The 27,282-nt window shown below is 54.4% G+C and overlaps 1 protein-coding gene across 1 annotated transcript in view; it reads right to left on the reverse strand.

The window, feature by feature from the left end:
- Positions 1-274: 274 nt before the first annotated feature.
- cacna1fa (calcium channel, voltage-dependent, L type, alpha 1F subunit a) overlaps positions 275-27,282 on the reverse strand; it is a gene marked incomplete at its 3' end in the record, with an annotated part of 37,086 nt that continues 10,078 nt past the window's right edge. Inside the window, exons 7-18 of the mRNA XM_078207878.1 lie at positions 25,064-25,222; positions 21,807-21,917; positions 20,319-20,402; positions 17,879-17,899; positions 16,909-17,037; positions 15,503-15,568; positions 14,047-14,138; positions 12,623-12,782; positions 10,651-10,778; positions 4,086-4,182; positions 1,867-1,969; positions 275-376 (exon numbers count right to left, since the gene is read on the reverse strand). Coding sequence (XP_078064004.1) covers positions 275-376; positions 1,867-1,969; positions 4,086-4,182; positions 10,651-10,778; positions 12,623-12,782; positions 14,047-14,138; positions 15,503-15,568; positions 16,909-17,037; positions 17,879-17,899; positions 20,319-20,402; positions 21,807-21,917; positions 25,064-25,222 — 1,252 coding nt within the window. The remainder of the gene's footprint in view (positions 377-1,866; positions 1,970-4,085; positions 4,183-10,650; positions 10,779-12,622; positions 12,783-14,046; positions 14,139-15,502; positions 15,569-16,908; positions 17,038-17,878; positions 17,900-20,318; positions 20,403-21,806; positions 21,918-25,063; positions 25,223-27,282) is intronic.

Below are 27,282 nucleotides of genomic sequence, written 5' to 3' on the forward strand. Positions count from 1 at the left end.
GTCTGGGTGATAGGGGTCTCTGATGGGGAGACTGTCTGGGTGATAGGGGTCTCTGATGGGGAGACTGTCTGGGTGATAGGCGTCTCTGATGGGGAGACTGTCTGGGTGATAGGGGCCTCTGATGGGGAGACTGTCTGGGTGATAGGCGTCTCTGATGGGGAGACTCTGTGGGTGATAAGGGTGTCTGATGGGGAGACTGTCTGGGTAATAGGGGTCTCTGATGGGGGGGGGGGTGTCTCTGGGTGATAAGGGTCTCTGTGCAATGATTACTTACCTTCAGGAGGCGGAATAATTTCATCCAGAATTTTCGGTTTGGTATGTTTCCATATTCTCTTGATAATGAGTCTGAGTTCCATGTTGGCTTGTTCCAGGTTACCTAACAGAGACACACAGTAACACACACACACACACAGACACACACACACACAGACACACAGACAGACACACACACAGACACACACACAGACACACACACAGACACACACAAAACAAAATACCCGTTGTTACACTTCAGATACAAGTTGAGAACACAATCGATTCTCACTTCAGCTGAGGGAGCGCCGCACTGTGGGAGGGTCAGTGCTGATGGTGCGCCCGCACTGTGGGAGGGTCAGTGCTGAGGGAGCGCCGCACTGTGGGAGGGTCAGTGCTGAGGGAGCGCTGCACTGTGGGAGGGTCAGTGCTGAGGGAGCGCTGCAGTGTGGGAGGGTCAGTGCTGAGGGAGTGCCGCAGTGTGGGAGGGTCAGTGCTGAGGGAGCGCTGCACTGTGGGAGGGTCAGTGCTGAGGGAGCGCCACCAATGGTGGAGCGAAGGGATCGGGGGATGCTCGAGAGGCCAGAATTGGAGGAGCGCAGAGATCACGGAGGGTTGTAGGAGGTGACGGAGATAGGGAGGGTTGTAGGGACTGGAGGAGGTTACAGAGATAGGGAGGGTTGTAGGGGCTGAAGGAGGTTACAGAGATAGGGAGGGTTGTCGGGGCTGAAGGAGGTTACAGAGATAGGGAGGGTTGTAGAGACTGGAGGAGGTTACAGAGATAGGGAGGGTTGTCAGGACTGGAGAGGGTTACAGAGATAGGGAGGGCTGTAGGGGCTGGAGGGATTTGCAGAGATAGGGAGGGCTGGAGGAGTTTTATAGAGATCGGGATGTTTGTAAGGGCTGGAGGAGGTTACAGGGATAGAGAGGGTTGTCGGGGCTGGAGGAGGTTATGGAGTTAGAGAGGGTTGTAGGGGCTGGAGGGGGTTACAGGGATAGAGAGGGTTGTCGGGGTTGGAGGAGGTTACAGAGATAGGGAGGGTTGTAGGGGCTGGAGGAGGTTACAGAGATAGGGAGGGTTGTAGCCGCTGGAGAAGGTTACAGAGATAGGGAGGGTTGTAGGGGCTGGAGGAGGTTACAGATAGGGAGGGTTGTAGGGGTTGGAGGAGGTTACAGAGATAGGGAGGGTTGTAGGAGCTGGAGGAGGTTACAGAGATAGGTAGGGTGTGGGTCTGGAGGAGGTTACAGATAGGGAGGGGTGTAGGGGCTGGAGGAGGTTACAGAGATAGGTAGGGTGTGGGTCTGGAGGAGGTTACAGATAGGGAGGGGTGTAGGGGCTGGAGGAGGTTACAGAGATAGGGAGGGGTGTAGGGGGCTGGATGGGGTTATCGAGATAGGGAGGGGTGTAGGGGCTGGAGGGGGTTACAGAAATGGGGAGGGGTGTAGGGGCTGGAAGGGGTTACAGAAATGGGGAGGGTTGTAGGGGCTGGAGGGGGTTACAGAAATGGGGAGGGTTGTAGGGGCTGGAGGGGGTTACAGAAATGGGGAGGGTTGTAGGGGCTGGAGGGGGTTAGATGGGTGGGGAGGATGCTGGAGTTTGATGCCAGGTCCTACCGTCAGTTTTAATCTTCAGGGCGGTCCTGACCAGGGCGAAGAGGGTGGCGTTGTAGGACACGGTGCCATCAGTGTTCAATGGCATGTTCATCGCTACCAGCCTCTGGAGAGACAGAAACAGACACAGCAACAGTGAGTGGAGCAATACCTTCAACCAGTCCTGAAGGGAACATCCTCTCACACAGGATGGCTCCCGCTCCCCTTCTCCCATCCCCAGGGAATCGATTAGACAATCACAGTACCCCTGAGGAACCCAATTTTGGTTCTGCTTTTTGGCAACCTTTGACATAGAACATAGAACATAGAAAGCCACAGCACAAACAGGCCCTTCGGCCCACAAGTTGCGCCGATCACATCCCCACCTCTAGGCCTATCTATAGCCCTCAATCCCATTAAATCCCATGTACTCATCCAGAAGTCTCTTAAAAGACCCCAACGAGTTTGCCTCCACCACCACCGACGTCAGCCGATTCCACTCACCCACCACCCTCTGAGTGAAAAACTTACCCCTGACATCTCCTCTGTACCTACCCCCCAGCACCTTAAACCTGTGTCCTCTCGTAGCAACCATTTCAGCCCTTGGAAATAGCCTCTGAGAGTCTACCCTATCCAGACCTCTCAACATCTTGTAAACCTCTATCAGGTCACCTCTCATCCTTCGTCTCTCCAGGGAGAAGAGACCAAGCTCCCTCAACCTATCCTCATAAGGCATGCCCCCCAATCCAGGCAACATCCTTGTAAATCTCCTCTGCACCCTTTCAATGGCTTCAACATCTTTCCTGTAATGAGGTGATCAGAACTGCGCGCAGTACTCCAAGTGGGGTCTAACCAGGGTCCTATAAAGCTGCAGCATTATCTCCCGACTCCTAAACTCAATCCCTCGATTAATGAAGGCCAGTACGCCGTACGCCTTCTTGACCGCATCCTCCACCTGCGAGGCCGATTTAAGAGTCCTATGGACCCGGACCCCAAGGTCCTTCTGATCCTCTACACTGCTAAGAATGGTACCCTTCATATTATACTGCTGCTTCATCCCATTGGATCTGCCAAAATGGATCACCACACACTTATTCGGGTTGAAGTCCATCTGCCACTTCTCCGCCCAGTCTTGCATTCTATCTATGTCTCGCTGCAACTTCTGACATCCCTCCAAACTATCCACAACACCACCTACCTTGGTGTCGTCAGCAAACTTACCAACCCATCCCTCCACTTCCTCATCCAGGTCATTTATGAAAATGACAAACAGCAAGGGTCCCAGAACAGATCCCTGGGGCACTCCACTGGTCACTGACCTCCATGCAGAGAAAGACCCCTCCACAGCCACTCTCTGCCTTCTGCAGGCAAGCCAGTTCTGGATCCACAAGGCAACAGCCCCTTGGATCCCATGCCCTCTCACTTTCTCAAGAAGTCTTGCATGGGGGACCTTATCGAACGCCTTGCTGAAGTCCATATAGACCACATCCACCGCTCTTCCTTCGTCAATGTGTTTGGTCACATTTTCAAAGAACTCAACCAGGCTCGTAAGGCACGACCTGCCCTTGACAAAGCCGTGCTGACTACTTTTGATCATACTAAACTTCTCTAGATGATCATAAATCCTGTCTCTCAGGATCCTCTCCATCAACTTACCAACCACTGAGGTTAGACTCACCGGTCGGTAATTTCCCGGGCTGTCCCTGTTCCCTTTCTTGAATATAGGGACCACATCTGCAATCCTCCAATCCTCCGGAACCTCTCCCGTCTCCATCGACGATGCAAAGATCATCGCCAAAGGCTCCGCAATCTCCTCCCTCGCCTCCCACAGTAACCTGGGGTACATCCCATCCGGACCCGGCGACTTACCAACCTTGATGCCATTCAATAGTTCCAACACATCCTCTTTCTTTATGTCCACATGCTCGATCCTTTCTGTCCACCGCAAACCTGCCGGAACAGTGGGACCAAGCTGAATGGCCTCCTCCTGTTCCTGTGTAACAGGCTCGAGAGGGGCTGAATGGCCTCCTCCTGTTCCTGTATAACAGGCTCGAGAGGGGCTGAATGGCCTCCCCTGTTCCTGTGTAACAGGTTTCCTCTCTTCCTATCTCTCTCATGCTCCCTTAATCTCTTCCCCTCCCTCCCTTTCTCTCCATCACTCTCTCTCTCTTCTTCCCTCCATCCCCCTTCCTGCACCCTCATTCCCTCCCTTACACCCTTCCCCCCCCCCCCCCCCCGCTCACCTTGCAGGCCACCCTGTGGGGACAGAGTTTGCCGAACCCCAGTGGAGGTTGGATCCGACGGAGCAGTGTCACCACATCCAGATGTTTAATCCTCCCCCTGCAGTGAGAGACGTCAGAGAGGTCAGACCGAGCTGGGGGCGGGGGAGCAGGGGGGGGGAGGAGTGGGGGCTACAGGGGGTAGGAGAGGGGGGTTCAGAGGGGGTGGAGTAGGGGGGTGCGGGGGGGGGGCGAGAGAGGGGGGAGGAGAGGAGGTTCAGGGGGTGGTAAGAGTGGGGGGTGCGGGGGGGAGAGAGGGGGATGCGGAGGGTAGGGGGGGTGCGGGGGGCAGAGGGGGGTGCGGGGGGCAGAGGGGGGTGCGGGGGGGAGAGGGGGGTGCGGAGGGGAGAGGGGGGTGCGGAGGGGAGAGGGGGGTGCAGAGGGAAGTGGGGGGTGCGTGGGGGGAGAGAGGGGGTGTGGGGAGGAGAGAGGGGGTGCGGGGGGGAGAGAGGGGGTGCGGGGGGGAGAGAGGGGGTGCGGGGGGGAGAGAGGAGTGCAGAGGGGAGAGGGGGGTGCGGGGGGGGAGAGAGGGGGTGCGGGGAGGAGAGAGGGGGTGCAGGGAAGAGAGAGGGGGTGCGGGGGGGGGAGAGAGGGGGTGCGGGGGGGAGAGAGGGGGTGCCGGGGGGGATGAGAGGGGGTGCGGGGGGAGGGGGGGTGCGGGAAGGAGAGAGGGGGTGCGGGGGGGAGAGAGGGGGGAGCGGGGGGGAGAGAGGGGGGTGCGGGGGGGAGAGAGGGGGGAGCGGGGCGGAGAGAGGGGGGTGCGGGGGGGAGAGAGGGGGTTGCGGAGGGGAGAGAGGGGGGTGCGGAGAGGAGAGAGAGGGGTGTGCGGGGAGAGAGGGGATGTGGGGGGGGAGAGAGGGGGGTGTGAGGGGGAGAGAGGGGATGTGGGGGGGAGAGAGGGGGATGCGGGGGGACAGTGGGGGGAGAGAGGGAGGTGTGGGTGGGGGGGAGAGAGAGGAGTGCGGGGGTACAGTGGGGGGAGAGAGGGGGGTGTGGGCGGGGGGGAGAGAGAGGGGTGCGGGGGTGGGTCGAGAGGGGGTGTGCGGGAGAATTGCATCCAGTTCTGGAGCCTCCCCTGCACCTTCGGAAGGATGTGGCCTCAGGGAGAGAGGTGTGTGGACGGGCAGAGGGAGATTTACCCAGTACGTTCCCCAGGGGTGAGAGGACCTCCATTCAGAGAGAGAGAGAGACTGGAAGGAGCTGGGGAGTTCTCCTTTGGAGCAGAGAAGGTTAAGTGAGGGGTGGGGGGGTGGGGGGGGGGGGGGGGCGGGGGGGGTGGAGGATTTAATGGAGGCCGTCACTATCACAAGGGGGCTTCGATCGAGTGAATGAGGAGAAAGTGTTTCCCCAGCGGCAGGAGAGTCAGTAACCGGGGGTTACAGGGAGGGGAGAGAGAAAGAATGTGGGGCTGAATGGAGAGCTCTCTCAAAGGGGCTGGCATGGGCACAATGGGAGGAATGGCTTCCTCCTGTACAGCGTCATGTTTACCACTTTCAGAGTTGTCACCACGTTGGCTGAAAAGCCTCAACCGAGAAGGCCCGAGGCCTAGAACAGGCCTGGAAGGCCTTGCATCGCCGTGGGGGTCTCAGGATGTTCCCAAAGCAGGTGGAGGTGTTTTTAAATTGCAGGGCGCTGGTGGGGAGCAGGTGGCACAGGGGTAATGTCGCTGGACCCGTAATCCAGAGACACAGGGTTCGAATCCCACCACAGCAGATGGTGGAACTTGAATTCAATTAAAATCCAGAATTTAAAAAGTCTAATGGTGCCCGTGGAACCGTTGTCGATTGTCGTAAAAAAAAAACTCCATCTGGATCACTCATGTCCCCTTCAGGGAAAAGGAAATCTGCTGTCCTTCCCCCGATCTGGCCTACATCGTCCCAGAATTCCACAGCAATGGAGTTGACTCATATGGCCCTCTGGAGTGGCCTCAGTTCAAGGGCAGTTAGGGGATGGGCAATAAATCCTGGCCCAGTCCAGCAACGCCCACAGCCCTGATCTCCCCTCCAATTCGCGACCAAGCACTTAAAATCCATATCCCTGCCCGCAACCCCTCAGTCACTGACTTATCTGCTGAAGTAAATAGGTCCTTCCCTTCCACTCTATCCAGGCCCCTCATCATTTTGATTTGATTTGATTTATTATTGTCACATGTATTAATATACAGTGAAAAATATTGCTTCTTGCGCACTATACAGACTAAGCATACTGTTCATAGAGAAGGAAAGGAGAGGGTGCAGAATGTAGTGTTACAGTCAAAGCTAGGGTGTAGAGAAAGATCAACTTAATGCAAGGTAGGTCCATTCAAAAGTCTGACAGCAGCAGGGAAGAAGCTGTTCTCGAGTCGGTTGGTAGGTGAGTTCAGACTTTTGTATCTTTTTCCCGACGGAAGAAGGTGGAAGAGAGAATGTCCGGGGTGCGTGGGGTCCTTAATTATGCCGGCTGCTTTTCCCCGAGGCAGTGGGAAGTGTAGACAGAGTCAATGGATGGGAGGCTGGTTTGCGCGATGGACTGGGCTTCGTTCATGACCTTTTATAGTTTCTTGCGGTCTTGGAAATTTAGAAAATTGGAACAGGAGGAGGCCATTCGGCCCTTCGAGCCTGCTCCGCCATTCACTTTGATCATGGCTGAACATCGAATTCAATACCCTGATCCCCCCTTCCCCCCCATATCCCCTGATCCTTTAGCCCCAAGAGCTATATCCAATTTCTTCTTGAAATCACACAATATTTTGGCTTCAACTACTTTCTGTGGGAGTGAATTCCACACATTCACCACCCTCTGGGTGAAGAAATTTCTCCTCACCTCAGTTCTAGAAGGTTTACCCCTTATCCTCAAACTATGACCCCTAGTTCTGGACTCACCCACCATTGGGAACATTCTTTCTGAATCTACCCTGTCTAACCCTGTTAGAATTTTATAAGTTTCTATGAGATCCCCTCTCACTCTTCTAAACTCCAATGAATATAATCCTAACCGACTTAGTCTCTCCTCATACGACAATCCTGCCATCCCAGGAATCAGCCTGGTAAACCTTCGCTGTGCTCCCTCTATAGCAAGGACATCCTTCCTCAGATACTGCACACAATATTCCAGGTGTGGCCTCACCAACACCCAGTACCTCTCAATCTAATCTCCATTCAGACAACTCTGTTCCAAGAACAACTCCAACCCCTGCCTCCATTCAGCCTATCCAATCTTTCCTTGTGGCTGCAATTTTCCAGTCCTAGGTAGCGACATCCTTGTAAATTTCTTCTGTACCCTCTCTAATGGAATTGCATCCTTTCTGCACACTCTCCTCAAGTCAATGTTTTAGAACATAGAAAAACTACAGCACAAACAGGCCCTTCGGCCCACAAGTTGTGCCGAACACATCCCTACCTTCTAGACCTACCTATAACCCTCCATCCTATTAAGCTCCATGTACTCATCCAGGAGTCTCTTAAAAGACCCTATTGAGTTCGCCTCCACCACCACTGACAGCAGCCGATTCCACTCGCCCACCACCCTCTGTGTGAAAAACTTACCCCTAACATCTCCCCTGTACCTACCCCCCCAGCACCCTAAACCTGTGTCCTCTCGTAGCAGACTTTTCCACCCTGGGAAAAAGCCTCTGAGAGTCCACCCGATCTATGCCTCTCAACATCTTATACACCTCTATTAGATCTCTTCTCATCCTTCGTCTCTCCAAGGAGAAAGGACCGAGCTCCCTCAGCCTATCCTCATAAGGCGTGCCACTCAATCCAGGCAACATCCTTGTAAATCTCCTCTGCACCCTTTCAATCTTTTCCACATCCTTCCTGTAATGAGGCCACCAGAACTGAGCACAGTACTCCAAGTGGGGTCTGACGAGGGTCTTATATAGCTGCATCATTATCCCCGGACTCCTAAACTCAATCCCTCGATTGATAAAGGCCAGCACCCCATACGCCTTCTTAACCACCTCCTCCACCTGTGGGGTTGATTTTAGTTTTATATATATATATATATATATAACCTCCCTGCTCTCACACGAACTAGCAGCAGGGATGGGCCAACCAGCCCTCGAGTCTGCTGCCCCATTCTTATAGAACATGGCCGATCTCATTGTAACCTCAACCCCACATTCCCATCAACCCCCCCCCGGATAACCTTAAGTCTAGATCCAGGTAATTACAGGCCGGTGAGTCTTACATCAGTGGTAGGGAAATTATTGGAGAGGATTCTTCGAGACAGGATTTATTCCCACTTGGAAATACGTGACGTATCAGTGACAGCCAACATGGTTTTGTGAAGGGGAGGTCGTGTCTCACGAACTTAATCGAGTTTTTCGAGGAAGTGACGAAGATGATTGATGAGGGTAGGACAGTGGATGTTGTCTACATGGACTTCAGTAAGGCCTTTGACAAGGTCCCTCATGGCAGACTGGTGCAGAAGGTGAAGTCGCACGGGATCAGAGGTGAGCTGGCAAGGTAGATACAAAACTGGCTCAGTCAAAGAAGACAGAGGGTAGCAGTGGAAGGGTGTGTTTCTGAATGGAGGGCTGTGACAAGTGGTGTTCCTCAGGGATCAGTGCTGGGACCTTTGCTGTTTGTAATATATATAAATGATTTGGAGGAAAATGTAACTGGATTGATTAGTAAGTTTGCGGACGACACAAAGGTTGGTGGATTTGCGGATAGCGATGAGGACCATCAGAGGATACAGCAGGATATGGATCGGTTGGAGACTTGGGCGGAGAGATGGCAGATGGATTTTAATCTGGACAAATGTGAGGTAATGCATTTTTGAAGGTCTAATATAGATAGGAAATATACAGTAAATAGCAGAACCCTTAATAGTATTGAAAGGCAGAGGGATCTGGGTGTACAGGTACACAGGTCACTGAAAGTGGCAATGCAGGTGGAGAAGGTAGTCAAGAAGGCATACGGCATGCTTGCCTTCATCGGCCGGGGCATTGAGTTTAAAAATTGGCAAGTCATGTTGCAGCTTTATTGAACCTTAGTTAAGCTACACTTGGAATATAGTGTTCAATTCTGGTCGCCACACTATCAGAAAGATGTGGAGGCTTTGGAGAGGGCACAGAAGAGATTTACCAGGATGTTGCCTGGTATGGAGGGCATTAGCTATGAGGAGAGGTTGGAGAAACTTGGTTTGTTCTCACTGGAGCGACGGAGGTTGAGGGGAGACCTGATAGAAGTCTACAAGATTATGAGAGGCATGGACAGAGTGGATAGTCAGAAGCTTTTTCCCAGGGTGGAAGAGTCAATTACTAGGGGGCACAGGTTTAAGGTGCGAGGGGCAAGGTTTAAAGATGTACGAGGCAAGTGTTTTTACACAGAGGGCGGTGGGTGCCTGGAACTCACTGCCGGGGGAGGTAGTGGAAGCGGATACAATAGTGACTTTTAAGGGGCGTCTTGACAAATACATGAATAGGATGGGAATAGAGGGATATGGTCCCCGGAAGGGTAGAGGGGTTTTAGTTCAGTCGGGCAGCATGGTTGGTGCAGGCTTGGAGGGCCGAAGGGCCTGTTCCTGTGCTGTAATTTTCTTTGTTCTTTCAATTCTCCCACACGGGGAAACATCCTCTCCACAGCCACCCTGTCAAGGGTGCAACTGCACTGGAGAGGGTGCGGAGGAGATTCACCAGGATGCTGCCTGGGATGGAGCGTCTCAGCGATGGAGAGACGCTGGTTAAACTGGGGTTGTTCTCCTCAGAGCAGAGAAGGCTGAGGGGGGACCTGATCGAGGTGTACGGAATAATGAGGGACACAGATAGGGTGGATAGGAAGAAACTTTTCCTTCGTAGAGGGGGGCCACTAAACGGGTAGATTTAAGGTCGGGGGGCAGGAGTTTTGGAGGGGATTTGAGGAGAAGTTTTTTCACCCAGAGGGTGGTGGGAATCTGGAACTCACTGCCTGAAAGGGTGGGAGAGGTAAAAACCCTCACAGGAAGTATTTAGATCAGCAGTTGGAAACCCCACAGCATAAGAAGCTACGGGCCAAATGCTGGAAAAAGGGATTAGAGTAGATAGGTGCTGGATGACCAGATGGGCCGAATGGCCACTTTCTGTGCTGTAAAACTCTACGGCCCCCCCCCCACCCCGCTCAGGATCTCACTCGAAACTCCAGCGGGTACAATCTTGGCATGTCCGACCTTCCCTCGTCAGACAACCCGCCCCAAACACAGCTGCTGGTCAGGTAAAACCGTCAAGGCCTCAACTAATAGCCACCATACTGACCAGCCCTGTTACCTTCAGGGATCTGAGGACATTGACTCCAAGGTCTCTCACCTCCTTCCCCCTCTGATTTAGTATGCATTCCTTTGCCTTGCACTGAACCCTCACCCCAGCCCTCTCCATGACCTCCAGTCGTATACCTTGGCTGAACCTCATTGGCCACTTAGAGCCCTAGGAGATCGGGTCAAGCACAGTGTGCGGTCCTCGCGACGTCCCCTCGGCCCGAACCTGTCTCCTCCCCCCACCGCATCTCCCTTCCCCCGCCTCCCTCCCCCAATCTCGCCTCCTCCCCCTCCACCCCTCGCGGGATCTTACTTGGCCTCCGGATCATATTCCGACCAGATTCTCTTGAACTCGTCCAGGTGATGCGGCCCCAAGATCGACCAATCCCGCGTGAGGTAGTCGAAGTTGTCCATGATGACGGCCACAAACAAGTTGATGATCTGCAGATGGTGGATGGGGGGTGGGGAGGGGGGAAGAGGGCACGGGGTGAGGCGGGGGGCGGGAGGGGAGAGGGGGGAGATAGAAACAGTGAGGAGGGAGGATAATTTGGGAAAAGCCCATTACCAACTCTGCCAGGCCTTGGAGACTGGCTCCCCAACCTCCCTCCTTCCACAGCCCCCCAAAACCTCGCCCACCCCCAACTCCGTTTCAAATATTATCATCATCAGAGAGAGACAGCGAGTTCTGCTCACACCCACAATTATGTTCTTTCCCTTCTCGACATCAAAGCAAATGAAGCTTTCACTCCTGAAGAGTCCAGACCTGTTCCGGAAACCGGGAGTCAGGTCAGAGGCCTAGTCCTGGAAACGCCCTCGGCAACGACAGCCTCAGGGTGCCAAGCGAGGGTGACTGGGGTTCACCACCGGGACCCCAATCCAATCCCCTTCCCCAACCGTGCGACACTCCCTCAGCACGGACCCTCCCACAGTGCGGCGCTCCCTCAGCACTGACCCTCCCACAGTGTGGCGCTCCCTCAGCACTGACCCGCCCACAGTGCGGCGCTCCCTCAGCACTGACCCTCCCACAGTGCGGCGCTCCCTCAGCACTGACCCTCCCACAGTGCGGCACTCCCTCAGCACTGACCCTCCCACAGTGTGGCCCTCCCTCAGCACTGACCCTCCCACAGTGCGGCACTCCCTCAGCACTGACCCTCCCACAGTGCGGCACTCCCTCAGCACTGACCCTCCCACAGTGCGGCACTCCCTCAGCACTGACCCTCCCACAGTGCGGCACTCCCTCAGCACTGACCCTCCCACACTGCGGCACTCCCTCAGCACTGACCCTCCCACAGTGCGGTGCTCCCTCAACGCTGACCCTCCGACAGCGCATCGCATCCACAGCACTGACCCTCCGATAGTGCGGCGCTCCCTCAGCACTGACCCTCCGATAGTGCGGTGCTCACTCAACGCTGACCCTCCGACAGCGCATCGCATCCACAGCACTGACCCTCCGATAGTGCGGTGCTCACTCAACGCTGACCCTCCGACAGCGCATCGCATCCACAGCACTGACCCTCCGATAGTGCGGTGCTCACTCAACGCTGACCCTCCGACAGCGCATCGCATCCACAGCACTGACCCTCCCACAGTGCGGAGCTCCCCCAGCACTGACCCCCCCACAGTGCGGTGCTCCCTCAGCACTGACCCTCCCACAGTGCACGCTCCCTCAGCACTGACTCCCCTACAGTGCGGCGCTCCCTCAGCACTGACCCTCCCACAGTGCGGCGCTCCCTCAGCACTGACCCTCCCACAGTGCGGCGCTCCCTCAGCACTGACCCTCCCACAGTGCGGCACTCCCTCAGCACTGACCCTCCCACAGTGCGGCGCTCCCTCAGCACTGACCCTCCCACAGTGCGGCGCTCCCTCACCATTGACCCTTCCACAGTGCGGCGCTCCCTCAGCACTGACCCTCCCACAGTGCGGCGCTCCCTCAGCACTGACCCTCCCACAGTGCAGCGCTCCCTCAGCACTGACCCTCCCACAGTGCGGCGCTCCCTCAGCACTGACCCTCCCACAGTGCGGCGCTCCCTCAGCACTGACCCTCCCACAGTGCGGCGCTCCCTCAGCACTGACCCTCCCACAGTGCGGCGCAGCCTCAGCACTGACCCTCCCACAGTGCGGCGCTCCCTCAGCACTGACCCTCCCACAGTGCGGCGCTCCCTCAGCACTGACCCCCCCACAGTGCGGCGCTCCCTCAGCACTGACCCTCCGACCCCTCGTTACTGATGGGATAGGCCAGCAGAACACGATCCAGATGGCGATCCCAGCGAGTGCGCGACACTTACCAGGAACGCACACAGCATGAAGAAACTGATGAAGTAGACAATAGCAAAGTTACTCCCACACGTGAACTCCTCTCCGGGGCCGTAGTCAGACTCTGGATCACACCTTTTCCCTGGCAGGCTGGCCAACATAATCTCCTGCCAGGCCTCACCAGTCGCACACCTGCCCAAGCCAAACACAAGAAGGGTTACTGCCCCTGTTAGTCAGGGGAATGGAAGCAAAACCCATGTAAACAGGTCACGCTGCATTCCCGGCCTCCCACCACCAACAGCGCTCTAGAGATTCATTTTGGTAGGACTAATTTAAATGTGGATTACAGGGTCAAATTTAGGGTTCTGAAGACTGAGGAGGAACAGAGAGATCTTGGGGTCCATATCCACAGATCTCTAAAGGTTGCCACTCAAGTGGATAGAGCTGTGAAGAAGGCCTATAGCGTGTTAGCTTTTATTAACAGGGGGTTGGAGTTTAAGAGCAGTGGGGTTATGCTGCAACTGTACAGGACCTTGGTGAGATCACATTTGGAATATTGTGTGAAGTTCTGGTCACCTCACTATAAGAAGGATGTGGAAGCGCTGGAAAGAGTGCAGAGGAGATTTACCAGGATGCTGCCTGGTTTGGAGGGTAGGTCTTATGAGGAAAGGTTGAGGGAGCTAGGGCTGTTCTCTCTGGAGTGGAGGAGGCTGAGGGGAGACTTAATAGAGGTTTATAAAATGATGAAGGAGATAGATAGAGTGAACGTTCAAAGACTATTTCCTCGGGTGGATGGAGCTATTACAAGGGGGCATAACTATAGGGTTCATGGTGGGAGGTATAGGAAGGATATCAGAGGTAGGTTCTTTACGCAGAGAGTGGTTGGGGTGTGGAATGGACTGCCTGCAGTGATAGTGGAGTCAGACACTTTAGGAACATTTAAGCGGTTATTGGACAGGCACATGGAGCACACCAGAATGATAGGGAGTGGGATAGCTTGATCTTGGTTTCAGATAAAGCTCGGCACAACATCGTGGGCCGAAGGGCCTGTTCTGTGCTGTATTGTTCTATGTTCTTTAAATTGCCCCTCAGTGTCAGGGGACTACAGGGTAAACATGTGGGGTTACAGGGACAGGGCCCAGGTGGGATTGTTGTTGGTGCAGACTCAATGGGCTGAATGGCCTCCTTCTGCACTGGAGGGATTCTATAATTTACAATGGGAAAGTTCTATGTAAATACGTCACGCTGTAATACCAGGCCTCCTACCACTGGTGGCACTATATGACACATTAAACATGACCCGCCACACCCTTCCCCACCGACGGTTCGCCCATTCCTCCGAGCAGCCGCATCCCGGGAACACCTGGGACATATCTCTGCCTGCACCCTGTCCCGAAGAACCCATGTCTTCCCTTTCCCCAGCCCCTCACCCCACCCTCACACTGAGGCTCCATACCTGAAGAGGAGGAGAACGGCCTGGGGGAAGGTTTGGAAGTTGTTGTTCATGTTAATCTCCGTGTGGTCCTGCATCGCAATTTTCCCAAACGTCTAGGAACAAGAGGAGAGTTCATCCTCAGCATGAGATAAGACGCTACAGTCCAGGTTGCTACGCTCGTAACCACACCCATCACTGCTTCACTGGCTGCTGTGGTCAAACAGTGCGGCGCTCCCTCAGCACTGACCCTCCCACAGTGCGGCGCTCCCTCAGCACTGACCCTCCCACAGTGCGGCGCTCCCTCAGCACCGACCCTCCCGCAGTGCGGCGCTCCCTCAGCACTGACCCTCCCACAGTGCGGCGCTCCCTCAACACTGACCCTCCCACAGTGCGGCACTCCCTCAGCACTGACCCTCCCACAGTGCGGCGCTCCCTCAGCACTGACACTCCCACAGTGCGGCGCTCCCTCAGCACTGACCCTCCCACAGTGCGGCACTCCCTCAGCACTGACCCTCCCACAGTGCGGCGCTCCCTCAGCACTGACCCTCCCACAGTGCGGCGCTCCCTCAGCACTGACCCTCCGACAGTGCGGCGCTCCCTCAGCACTGACCCTCCCGCAGTGCGGCGCTCCCTTAGCACTGACCCTCCCACAGTGCGGCGCTCCCTCAGCACTGTCCCTCCCACAGTGCGGCGCTCCCTCAGCACTGACCCTCCCACAGTGCGGCGCTCTCTCAGCACTGACCCTCCCACAGTGCGGCGCTCCCTCAGCACTGACCCTCCCACAGTGCGGCGTTCCCTCAGCACTGACCCTCCCGCAGTGCGGCGCTCCCTCAGCACTGATCCTCCCACAGTGCGGCGCTCCTTCAGCACTGACCCTCCGACAGTGCGGCGCTCCCTCAGCACTGACCCTCCCACAGTGCGGCGCTCCCTCAGCACTGACCATCCAACAGTGCGGCGCTCCCTCAGCTCTGACCGTCCAACAGTGCGGCGCTCCCTCAGCACTGACCCTCCCACAGTGCGGCACTCCCTCAGCACTGACCCTCCCACAGTGCGGCACTCCCTCAGCACTGACCCTCCCACAGTGCGGCACTCCCTCAGCACTGACCCTCCCACAGTGCGGCGCTCCCTCAGCACTGACCCTCCCACAGCGCGGCGCTCCCTCAGCACTGACCCTCCCACAGTGCGCCGCTCCCTCAGCACTGACCCTCCCACAGTGCGCCGCTCCCTCAGCACTGACCCTCCCACAGTGCGGCGCTCCCTCTGCACTGACCCTCCCACAGTGCGGCGCTCCCTCAGCACTGATCCTCCAACAGCAAGTGACTGACCACCCAGGTGGGGAACTGTTTGGTGTAGATTCTCGAACATGAGGCAGAGTTGACGAGGCCTGGTGATTGATTTGGAGACTGGTTGCTAGGCGATGCCTGAGGCCTAGATCATGGCAGGTGTTTGATGTCACGAAAGAGCAACAGACACTCACCTGCATTCCAATGACGGAATATATGAAGAAAATCATTGCGATGAGGAGAGCGACATACGGCAGTGCCTGTGGAAAGAGAGAGGGCGAGGGAGAGAGAGAGAGAGATAGAGAGGGAAGAGGGAGAGAGAGAGAGAGAGGGAGACAGAGAGTTTTCAAAGTGTTGAAACTATGCTCAAACAGCTCAAATTCCCCACAGAATATCTCCCTGTCTCTGTTCCCTCTGAGACAGCTAGCAGTGATTCTAGATTTGGGACACTGCAGATGGTCCCACAGAAATGAGCAGCCCAAAACCAGGACGGAGAGATGCTAGCACAGATCTCTCACAGAGAGATGCAGAGCTTCAGTTATCATACCAACTGTCCGTGTCGCAGGGGGATTCCCAGGACAGGTACAGCACGGGGTTTGATACAGAGTAAAGCTCCCTCTACACTGTCCCCATCAAACACTCCCAGGACAGGTATAGCACGGGGTTAGATACAGAGTAAAGCTCCCTTTACACTGTCCCCATCAAACACTCCCAGGACAGGTACAGCACGGGGTTAGATACAGAGTAAAGCTCCCTCTACACTGTCCCCATCAAACACTCCCAGGACAGGTACAGCACGGGGTTTGATACAGAGTAAAGCTCCCTCTACACTGTCCCCATCAAACACTCCCAGGACAGGTATAGCACGGGGTTAGATACAGAGTAAAGCTCCCTTTACACTGTCCCCATCAAACACTCCCAGGACAGGTACAGCACGGGGTTAGATACAGAGTAAAGCTTCCTCTACACTGTCCCCATCAAACACTCCCAGGACAGGTACAGCACGGGGTTAGATACAGATACAGAGTAAAGCTCCCTCTACACTGTCCCCATCAAACACTCCCAGGACAGGTACAGCACGGGGTTAGATACAGAGTAAAGCTCCCTCTACACTGTCCCTATCAAACACTCCCAGGACAGAGACAGCACGGTGTTAGATACAGAGTAAAACTCCCTTTACACTCTCCCCTTCAAACACTCCCAGGACAGGTACAGCATGGGGTTAGATACAGAGTAAAGCTCCATCTACACTGTCCCCATCAAACACTCCCAGGACAGGTACACCACGGGGTTAGATACAGAGTAAAGCTCCCTCTACACTATCCCCATCAAACATTCCCAGGACAGGTACAGCACGGGGTTAGATACAGAGTAAAGCTCCCTCTACACTGTCCCCATCAAACACTCCCAGGACAGGTACAGCACGGGGTTAGATACAGAGTAAAGCTCCCTCTACACTCTCCCCATCAAACACTCCCAGGACAGGTACAGCACGGGGTTAGATACAGAGTAAAGCTCCCTCTACACTGTCCCCTTCAAACACACCCAGGACAGGTACAGCACGGGGTTAGATACAGAGTAAAGCTTCCTCTCCACAGACCTGGAAGGATTTGATGAATGTCCAGAGGAGAGTCCGGATTCCTTCCCCTTTGCTCAGCAGTTTCACGAGACGCATGACTCGGAATAACCGGAAAAATGTAATGGAAATCCGGGAACTGTCTTCAGAACTCTGGGATAGCGGGAAATAGAAAATGATGGATATTGTTCAGATGATGCAGCAGATTACAGCCACAGATAAATGCTCTTCAGAAGCGGGAGTGTTGATGGCATCGCGGGGACCCGGGTTCCAGAATCCAGACTCGGCAATCGTGCAAAAACAGTGCTGAGGGAGCGCCGCACTGTCAGAGAATCAGTGCTGAGGGAGCACCGCACTGTGGCAGGGTCAATGCTGAGGGAGCACCGCACTGTGGCAGGGTCAGTGCTGAGGGAGCGCCGCACTGTGGGAGGGTCAGTGCTGAGGGAGCGCCGCACTGTGGGAGGGTCAGTGCTGAGGGAGCACGGCACTGTGGGAGGGTCAGTGCTGAGGGAGCGCCGCACTGTGGGAGGGTTAGAGCTGAGGGAGCGCTGCACTGTGGGAGGGTCAGTGCTGAGGGAGCGCCGCACTCTGGGAAGGTCAGTGCTGAGGGAGCGCCGCACTGTGGGAGGGTCAGTGCTGAGGGAGCGCCGCACTGTGGGAGGGTCAGTGCTGAGGGAGCGACGCACTGTGGGAGGGTCAGTGCTGAGGGAGCGACGCACTGTGGGAGGGTCAGTGCTGAGGGAGCGCCGCACTATCAGAAGGTCAGTGCTGAGGGTGTGCCGCACTGTGGGAGGGTCAGTGCTGAGGGAGCGCGGCACTGTGGGAGGGTCATTCTTTACATTGCAATAGTGACCGCATTCCAACAAACAAAATAACTCCTCTAATGGCCGGGAGACACTTTAGGACATTCTGAATGGATGAAAGGGGTTGGAGATATCGGAGTCTCACACTCCAAACAAGGCACTGAGGTCAACGGCGTCGATATATTAATTACCTCACCAAGATGCCCGCCATTCTGAGAGAACGTGAAGACATGAAAGAGGAAGTCATGGAGGGTTCCGGAAAGGAATCGGTGAGGAAGACATGAAGACCACAACGATGAAATAAACGTGGGATCATGAATGAGTGAGAGACAACAGCAATCATTAGCAAGACACCAATTACAGCAAACTCCCAGACACAACACACAGAACAACACAGACCCGGGAGTGAGGTACAGACCGGAATCTAATCGAGGGGTTTGGGGTGGTTTATATATAGAATAACAGATACCCGGGAGTGAGTTACAGACCGGAATCTAATCGAGGAGTTCGGGGGGGGTTTATATATAGAATAACAGATACCCGGGAGTGAGTTACAGACTGGAATCTAATCGAGGGGTTCAGGGTGGTTTATATATAGAATAACAGATACCCGGGAGTGAGTTACAGACCGGAATCTAATCGAGGGGTTCAGGGTGGTTTATATATAGAATAACAGATTCCCGGGAGTGAGTTACAGACCGGAATCTAATCGAGGGGTTCGGGGGGGTTTATATATAGAATAACAGATACCCGGGAGTGAGTTACAGACCGGAATCTAATCGAGGGGTTCGGGGGGGTTTATATATAGAATAACAGATACCCGGGAGTGAGTTACAGACTGGAATCTAATCGAGGGGTTCAGGGTGGTTTATATATAGAATAACAGATTCCCGGGAGTGAGTTACAGACCGGAATCTAATCGAGGGGTTCGGGGGGGTTTATATATAGAATAACAGATACCCGGGAGTGAGTTACAGACCGGAATCTAATCGAGGGGTTCGGGGGGGTTTATATATAGAATAACAGATACCCGGGAGTGAGTTACAGACCGGAATCTAATCGAGGGGTTCGGGGGGGTTTATATATAGAATAACAGATACCCGGGAGTGAGTTACAGACCGGAATCTAATCGAGGGGTTCGGGGGGGTTTATATATAGAATAACAGATACCCGGGAGTGAGTTACAGACTGGAATCTAATCGAGGGGTTCGGGGTGGTTTATATATAGAATAACAGATACCCGGGAGTGAGTTACAGACTGGAATCTAATCGAGGGGTTCAGGGTGGTTTATATATAGAATAACAGATACCCGGGAGTGAGTTACAGACTGGAATCTAATCGAGGGGTTCGGGGGGGTTTATATATAGAATAACAGATACCGGGAGTGAGTTACAGACTGGAATCTAATCAAGGGGTTCAGGGTGGTTTATATATAGAATAACAGATACCCGGGAGTGAGTTACAGACTGGATTCTAATCGAGGGGTTCGGGGGGGTTTATATATAGAATAACATACCCGGGAGTGAGTTACAGACCGGAATCTAATCGAGGGGTTCCGGGTGTTTATATATAAAATAACAGATACCCGGGAGTGAGTTACAGACTGGAATCTAATCGAGGGGTTCAGGGTGGTTTATATATAGAATAACAGATACCCGGGAGTGAGTTACAGACTGGAATCTAATCGAGGGGTTCGGGGTGGTTTATATATAGAATAACATACCCGGGAGTGAGTTACAGACCGGAATCTAATCGAGGGGTTCGGGGGGTTTATATATAAAATAACAGATACCCGGGAGTGAGTTACAGACTGGAATCTAATCGAGGGGTTCAGGGTGGTTTATATATAGAATAACAGATACCCGGGAGTGAGTTACAGACTGGAATCTAATCGAGGGGTTCGGGGGGGTTTATATATAGAATAACAGATACCCGGGAGTGAGTTACAGACTGGAATCTAATCGAGGGGTTCGGGGGGGTTTACGTCGGCTGACGTCGGTGGTGGTGGAGGCAAACCCGTTGGGGTCTTTTAAGAGACTTCTGGATGAGTACATGGGATTTAATGGGATTGAGGGCTATAGATAGGCCTAGAGGTGGGGATGTGATCGGCGCAACTTGTGGGCCGAAGGGCCTGTTTGTGCTGTGGCTTTCTATGTTCTATATAGAATAACAGATACCCGGGAGTGAGTTACAGACTGGAATCTAATCAAGGGGTTCAGGGTGGTTTATATATAGAATAACAGATACCCGGGAGTGAGTTACAGACTGGAATCTAATCGAGGGGTTCGGGGTGGTTTATATATAGAATAACAGATACCCGGGAGTGAGTTACAGACTGGAATCTAATGGAGGGGTTTGGGGTGGTTTATATTTAGAATAACAGATACCCGGGAGTGAGTTACAGACTGGAATCTAATCGAGGGGTTCGGGGTGGTTTATATATAGAATAACAGATACCCGGGAGTGAGTTACAGACTGGAATCTAATGGAGGGGTTTTGGAGAGCACATGATGTATTGTTGCTGCAGGTTGGGGTGTGGGATGTCCGTGTTACCACATGGTTTGGGGGGGTTGGTGTGATCACTGGGACATCTGCCCCCAAGTCCCTCTGGAAGATCTGTCTTTACTCACATTTATCTCGGTGACTGCGATGTCCATCACACTCCCAACAACAATCAAAGCGTCAAAGGTATTCCAGGCATCGCAGAAATAATGCTGTACGGAGTGGGGGAGAGGGAATCGGGAGAGAGGGAATCGGGAGAGAGGGAATCGGGAGAGAGGGAATCGGGAGAGAGGGAATCGGGAGAGAGGGAATCGGGAGAGAGGGAATCGGGAGAGAGGGAATCGGGAGAGTGAGGAGGAGGAGCAGGCGGGAGGACAAGCAAAAAGAGATGGAAAAGAGAGAGAGAGACAGTGAAGATAGAGAGGGAGAACAGAGAGGCGGGGAAAAGAGAGAGTGGAAGAAAGAGAGAGACAGAGAAGGAGACAGAGGGAGAGAGGAGGGAGAGTGGTGTAAAGAGAGGCAGAGAGAGAGAAATTGGGAGATAAAGTTAGAGCAAGATTTATTGATTTCAACCCCTACAACCCTCCCTATCATTGTAACCCCCTCCAGCACCTACAACCCTTCCTATCTCTGTAACCTCTTCCAGACCCTACAAACCTCCCTATCTCTAACCTCCTCCAGCCCTTACAACCCTTCCTATCTCTGTAACCTCTTCCAGACCCTACAAACCTCCCTATCTCTCTAACCTCCTCCAGACCCTACAAACCTCCCTATCTCTAACCTCCTCCAGCACCTACAACCCTCCCTATCTCTGTAACCTCCTCCAGCCCAACAACCCTCCCTATCTCTGTAACCTCCTCCAGCCCAACAACCCTCCCTATGTCTGTAACCTCCTCCAGCCCCTACAACCCTCCCTATCATTGTAACCCCCTCCAGACCCTACAACCCTCCCGATCTCTGTAACCTCTTCCAGACCCTACAAACCTCCCTATCTCTAACCTCCTCCAGCCCTTACAACCCTCCCTATCTCTGTAACCTCCTCCAGCACCTACAACCCTCCCTATCTCTGTAACCTCCTCCAGCCCAACAACCCTCCCTATCTCTGTAACCTCCTCCAGCCAAACAACCCTCCCTATCTCTGTAACCTCCTCCAGACCCTACAACCCTCCCTATCTCTGTAACCTCCTCCTCCAGTCCCTACAACCCTCCCTATCTCTGTAACCTCCCACAACCCTCCGAGATCTCTGCGCTCCTCCAATTCCGGCCTCTCGAGCATCCCCCGATTCCCATCGCTCCACCATCGGCGGCCGTGCCTTCAGCTGCCTGGGGGGACCCTAAGCTCTGGAATTCCATCCCTAAACCTCTCTGCCTCCCTCTCATCTCTCTCTCTCTCTCTCTCGTCCCCCCCTCTGTCTCTCTCTCTCTCCTCCTCCTTTAAGACGCTCCTTATAAACCTCCCTCTGTGACCGAGCTTTCGGCCGCCTGTCCCTGATACCTCCCGATGGGGCTCGGGGTCAGACTCTGTCTGATTGGCGCTGCTGTGAATGGGATGTTTTATTGCGAGTGAGGCGCTGGAGAAATGCAGAGGGGGGGTTCTGTTGTTGAGTGTGAGGTACCTTTGGTTTGAAAGCGATGATCTTTAACAGCATTTCCACAGTGAATAGGCCGGTGAAAACCATGTTCAGTATATCCATGGCGTAGTTGAATGGATCCGACTGTTCATAGTGCTGCGAATTGAACGGAATAAATATTAGTGTCCCTCTGACATGGTTCACTACTCCGACAGGCTCACGGCCTAGTCACCTCGGAGACGTGTGGAGGACGTGCCCAATTACAGCATCTCTGACAGAGAAACAGGCCAGTCGGCCCCTCTGCTCCGTGCCGGTGTTTGTGCCTCCGACCCAGCCTCCTCCCACACCCCATACTTCATCTCCCACCATCAGCCCCCCTTATCCTTCTATTCCTTTCCCCCCCGTGTGTTTATCCAGCTTCCCCCCTCCCGTCTTAAACACATCGACACGATTCACCTCAACCACTCCCCGTGGGAGCGACTTCCACACTCTCCCCACTCTCTGGGGAAAGAACTTTCTCCTCAATTCACCCCCCCATTGGATTTATTAGTGACCGTCTCAGATTGCTGGGCCCTTGGTCCTTGTCGCCACCCCCCCCCCGACCCCCGCCACACCCTCACGTACAGACACGGGGAAATATCTTCTCGACGTGGATTCTATCAAAACCCACTGCATGGGTGGGATTGTGGTCAGTGCAGACTCGATGGGCCGAATGGCATCTTTCTGTACTGTAGGGTTTCTATGATTTCTATGATTTAAATCAGTCAGATCACCCCCTCTTTTCTTAATCTAAAGTATTCTCACCGCACTGAGGCCTAGATTTCAGGATGATTTGAGCTTCAGCCATGAAACTCCCCTCCATGTTGTCTCTCTCTCTCTGTCTGTGTGTGTGTCTCTCTCTCTGTCTCTCTCTCTCTGTCTCCCTCTCTCTGTCTCCCTCTGTGTGTGTGTGTGTGTGTGTGTGTGTGTCTCTCTCTCTCTCTGTGTCTCTCTCTCTGTCTGTGTGTGTGTCTCTCTCTCTGTCCCTCTCTCTGTGTCCTTCTCTCTCTCTTTGTCTCTGTCTGTCTCTCTCTCTCTTTGTCTCCCCGTCTTTCTGCCTGTCTCTTTCTCTCTGTCTCAGTGCCTGCCATAGGTGGAACTATTCGCCTGTGGAAAGCATCGCTCCCTCCTCGTGCGCACATGCCACTCAGCCTGAAGGCCACAAGAGGTCCCCACGAGAGCCAGACTGCGCTTTATCACAGCACCCACCCACCCACCCACCCACACTGCCACCAAACACCCGTCATTCATTTCAATGCAATCTCCCACCCAACCCATCTCCCACCCTCTGGGCAGCATACCCTCCACATCCTTCCCACTCTCCCCTCAACGTTGGGTAAGAGACCTGACTGAGATTCAGGGTGGCACCCCTGGGTCCATCCTCAACCTCGCACTGAGCGGCCCACCCACCTCTAGAAGTCCGCAATCGCTCCTTCTGAAAAATCTCTCATCCGCAGTCAATACAGATTGGTGAGTTGAACATGCTAAATTGCCCCTTAGTGCCCAAAGATGTGCAGGTTAGGGGGATTGGCCGTGCTAAATTGCCCCTTAGTGCCCAAAGATGTGCAGGTTAGGTGGATTGGCCGTGCTAAATTCCCCCTTAGTGCCCAAAGATGTGCAGGTTATGGGGATTGGCCATGCTAAGTGTGCAGGTTTACAGGGATAGCGTGGAGGAGAGAGCCTGGCTAAGATGCTCTTTTGGAGAGTCAGTACACACTTGATGGGTTGAATGGCCTCATTCTGCACTGTAGGAATTCTATGATTAAACCTTAAGCTCCTCAACATCTGTACCTTGTACAGTTCTGGTCTCCTCACCCTCACTGAAGGAGGGATCCACTCGCATCGGAGGCCGTTCAGAGAAGGTTCACTGGGCCGGTTCCTGGGGTGAAGGGGGGGGGGGGGGTTTTGTCTGATGAGGAGAAGGTTGAGCAGGTCGGGGCCTGAACCCATTGGAGTTTAGAAGAATGAGAGGGGATCTTATTGAAACATCTCCGATTCTGAGGGGGGGGGTTTGACAGGGTGGATGCTGAGAGGATGTTTCCCCCCCCTTGTGGAGGGGAATCTAGAACTGGGGGGGAGGGGGGAGCACAGTTTGAGAATGAGGGGGTCTCCCATTGAAGACGGATAGCTGCGGCTCATTGAATACTACTGAGTAGATTACTGGGCCATTTCAGAGGCAGTTGAGAGTCAACCACATTGCTGTGGCTCTGGAGTCACATGTAGGCCAGACCAGGTAAGGACGGCAGATTTCCTTCCCTAAAGGACATTAGTGAAACAGATGGGTTGTTCCGACAATCGACAATGGTTTCATGGTCATCAGTAGATTCTTAATCCCAGATATTTTTTTATTGAATTCAAATTCCACCAGCTGCCGTGGCGGGATTTGAACCCTGGGTCCCCAGAACATTAGCTGAGGCTCTGGATTCATAGTCTAGCGATAATACCACTAGGCCAATCCCCTCCCAATGTATTGGAGGCTGAGTTAGACAGGTTTCTGATGGACCAAGGGAGTCAAGGGTTCAGGAGGGACAGACAGGAAAGTAGAGTTAAAGTTAAGTTAAAGTAAGGCTTACATTAACACTGCAATGAAGTTACTGTGAAATTCCCCTCGTCGCCACTCTCCGGCGCCTGTTCGGGTCAATCCGCCTAACCTAAGTTGAGGCCGCAATCAGATCTTTATAGAATGGAACAGCAGTACTCGAAGGGCTGAATGGCCCCACTCCTGCTGCTATTTCTTACCAACATGAGGTGGATTAACAGGAGGGGAAACATAGAAACCCTACAGTGCAGAAGGAGGCCATTCGGCCCATCGAGTCTGCACCGACCACAATCCCACCCAGGCCCTACCCCCACATATTTTACCCGCTAATCCCTCTAACCTACGCATCCCAGGACTCTAAGGGACAATTTTTAACCTGGCCAATCATCCTAACCCGCACATCTTTGGACTGTGGGAGGAAACCGGAGCGCCCGGAGGAAACCCACGCAGACACGAGGAGAATGTGCAAACTCCAACACAGACAGTGACCCGAGCCGGGAATCGAACCCGGGACCCTGGAGCTGTGAAGCAGCAGTGCTAACCACCGTGCTACCGTGCCCGCCCGGGAATAGAAGGATGTGGGCGATGGGGAGGAGATGAAGTCAGGGGGGTGGAGGGCGGCCCGATATTTAATCCCGCGACAACGATAATGGAAAAAGACATGGAGTTTTATCCCCCCCTCACCTCCCCCGCCGACCCCGCACCTCCCCCAGGGGAGGCTTACCTGCATGGCGAGGGTGATGGTGTTGAGTAGAATCAGGATGAACATGATGTACTCGAAGCCGGTGCTGTTGACCATGTACCATACCTTGTACTGGTAGCGGTTCTTGGGGATGTAGAGACGCAGGGGTTGAGCTTTCATGGCGTACTCCACACACTGCCTCTGCGGGAGATGGGGGGGGGGGGGGGGAAAGGGTGAGGGAGGGGTTAACGTGCGTTCGCAACTGCGGTCCGTGACAATCACATCGTTTCGCCAATTGCCTCTGCGGGCACCGGCCGTTGGCTCAAACGTCCGCGAGACGCAGCTGGGAAATCTCAACGAGTCTGCACCCCTGCTGAGCGGGGCACGGAATAAACTTGCTGAAGGTAAAAAGACTTTGAGTATTTCTTCCATCCCCCTCCCTCCCCGACCAATATTGGATATTGACGGTAGGGTTGGCTCAGAATGCCAATAAAGGGTCTGTTTTCAAAGTGGGGAGAGCCCGGTGCGGGGGGGAGCGGGGGGGGGGGGGGGGAGAGTGTGTGTGTATGTGTCGGGGGGGGGGTCGGGGTTGATAGGCAGTGGAGTCTTTCCACCCCCGCCTCCCCCCAACGACCAGCAGGTTCCACTGAGAGGAAACTACCTTTGGCAACGTTCCACAAGGGAGCACCACCTTGGGAGTGGCGGAGGCGGGGGGTGGCGGTTGTGTCCCCGCGAGTTCTCACGATGCACGAAATTGCGAATGTGTACACCCGTGCGAGTTTTCTCTACGTGTGCACAGCCCACGCGTTCCCCCGGCAACGACATGGGAACGGTATTCCAAACCGTGGACGTGTGGGTTTCGGGGCTGCGTACCGCGGTGACACAGGACAAGCACACCTGAGCGGGCGAAAATGGGTGGGCGGGAGGAGCTGGCAGGGGTGGGGGGGGGGGGGGGAGATGGCTGACAAAGAGATAACCGTCAAGACATACCACAACACGAGTCTCAAAATTGGCCGCTGGCTCGAAATGCGGAGGATGCAGCGTGGGCAGTGCCAGTGGCATGAATGGGCTAGCAGGACGGACAGATGAGTGGCCGGTTGGATCTGTGGGGGGGGTGGCAGGAGCGAGAGAGTGTGGCAACACACACTTACTGGCACTGTGCGAACCAGAGTGCAGGGAGAGCTGGGTGGCACAGTGGGTTAGCACGGGCTGCCTCACAGCGCCAGGGACCCGGGTTCGATTCCCGGCTCGGGTCACTGTCTGTGTGGAGTCTGCACGTTCTCCCCGTGTCTGCGTGGGTCTCCTCCGGGTGCTCCTGTTTCCTCCCACAGTCCAAACGATGTGCGGGTTAGGTGGATTGGCCATGCTAAATTGTCCCTTAGTGTCAAGGGGACTAGCTAGGGTAAATATGTGGGGTTATGGGGATAGGGCCTGAGTGGGATTGTGGTCGATGCAGACTCGATGGGCTGAATGGTCTCCTTCTGCACTGTCGGGATTCTATGATGTGGATAGATCGCGGAGAGTGGCAGGGTTATATTGAGAGAGTGTTTCGCAGACAGGACAGGCTGTGAGACTTCATCAATAAAGCTACTGAGTACAAAAACAGCCAAGGTGATGACAGATTGCACGAAGATTTAATTTTTCATTTTACTCCACGTCACTGGTCAGGCCCAGCGTTTACCCCCATCCCGGATTGCCCCTTGAGAAGGTGGTGGGTGAGCCGCCATCTTGGACCTGCTGCAGTCCCGTGTGGTGTAGGTACACCCACAGCGCTGTTAGGGAGGGAGTTCCAGGTGTTGGGTTTGGACGGTGCTGTCGAAGGAGCCTTGGCGAGTCGCTGCGGTGCATCTTGTAGATGGTACACACTGCTGCCGCTGTGCGTCGGTGGTGGAGGGAGTGAATGTCGAGGGTGGGGGGTTAACGTGTCGATCGAGCGGGGGGGGCTGCTTTGTCCCGGATGGTGTCGAGCTTCTCGAGTGTTGTCGGAGCCGCGCTCATCCAGGCGAGTGGGAGAGTATTCCATCACACTCCTGACTTGTGCCTTGTAGATGGTGGACAGGCTTTGGTGGGAGTCAGGAGGTGAGTTACTCTCCGCAGGATTCCCAGCCTCTGACCTGCTCTGGGAGCCACAGTATTTATGTGGCTGGGTCCAGTTCAGTTTCTGCTCAATGGGAACCCCCCAGGATGTTGATAGTGGGGGGGATTCAGCGATGGGAATGCCATTGAATGTCAAGGGGAGATGGTTGGATCCTCTCTTGTTG

This window comes from Mustelus asterias, unplaced genomic scaffold (genome assembly GCF_964213995.1).
Source record: "Mustelus asterias unplaced genomic scaffold, sMusAst1.hap1.1 HAP1_SCAFFOLD_2838, whole genome shotgun sequence".
Classification (NCBI taxonomy): Eukaryota; Metazoa; Chordata; class Chondrichthyes; order Carcharhiniformes; family Triakidae; genus Mustelus; species Mustelus asterias.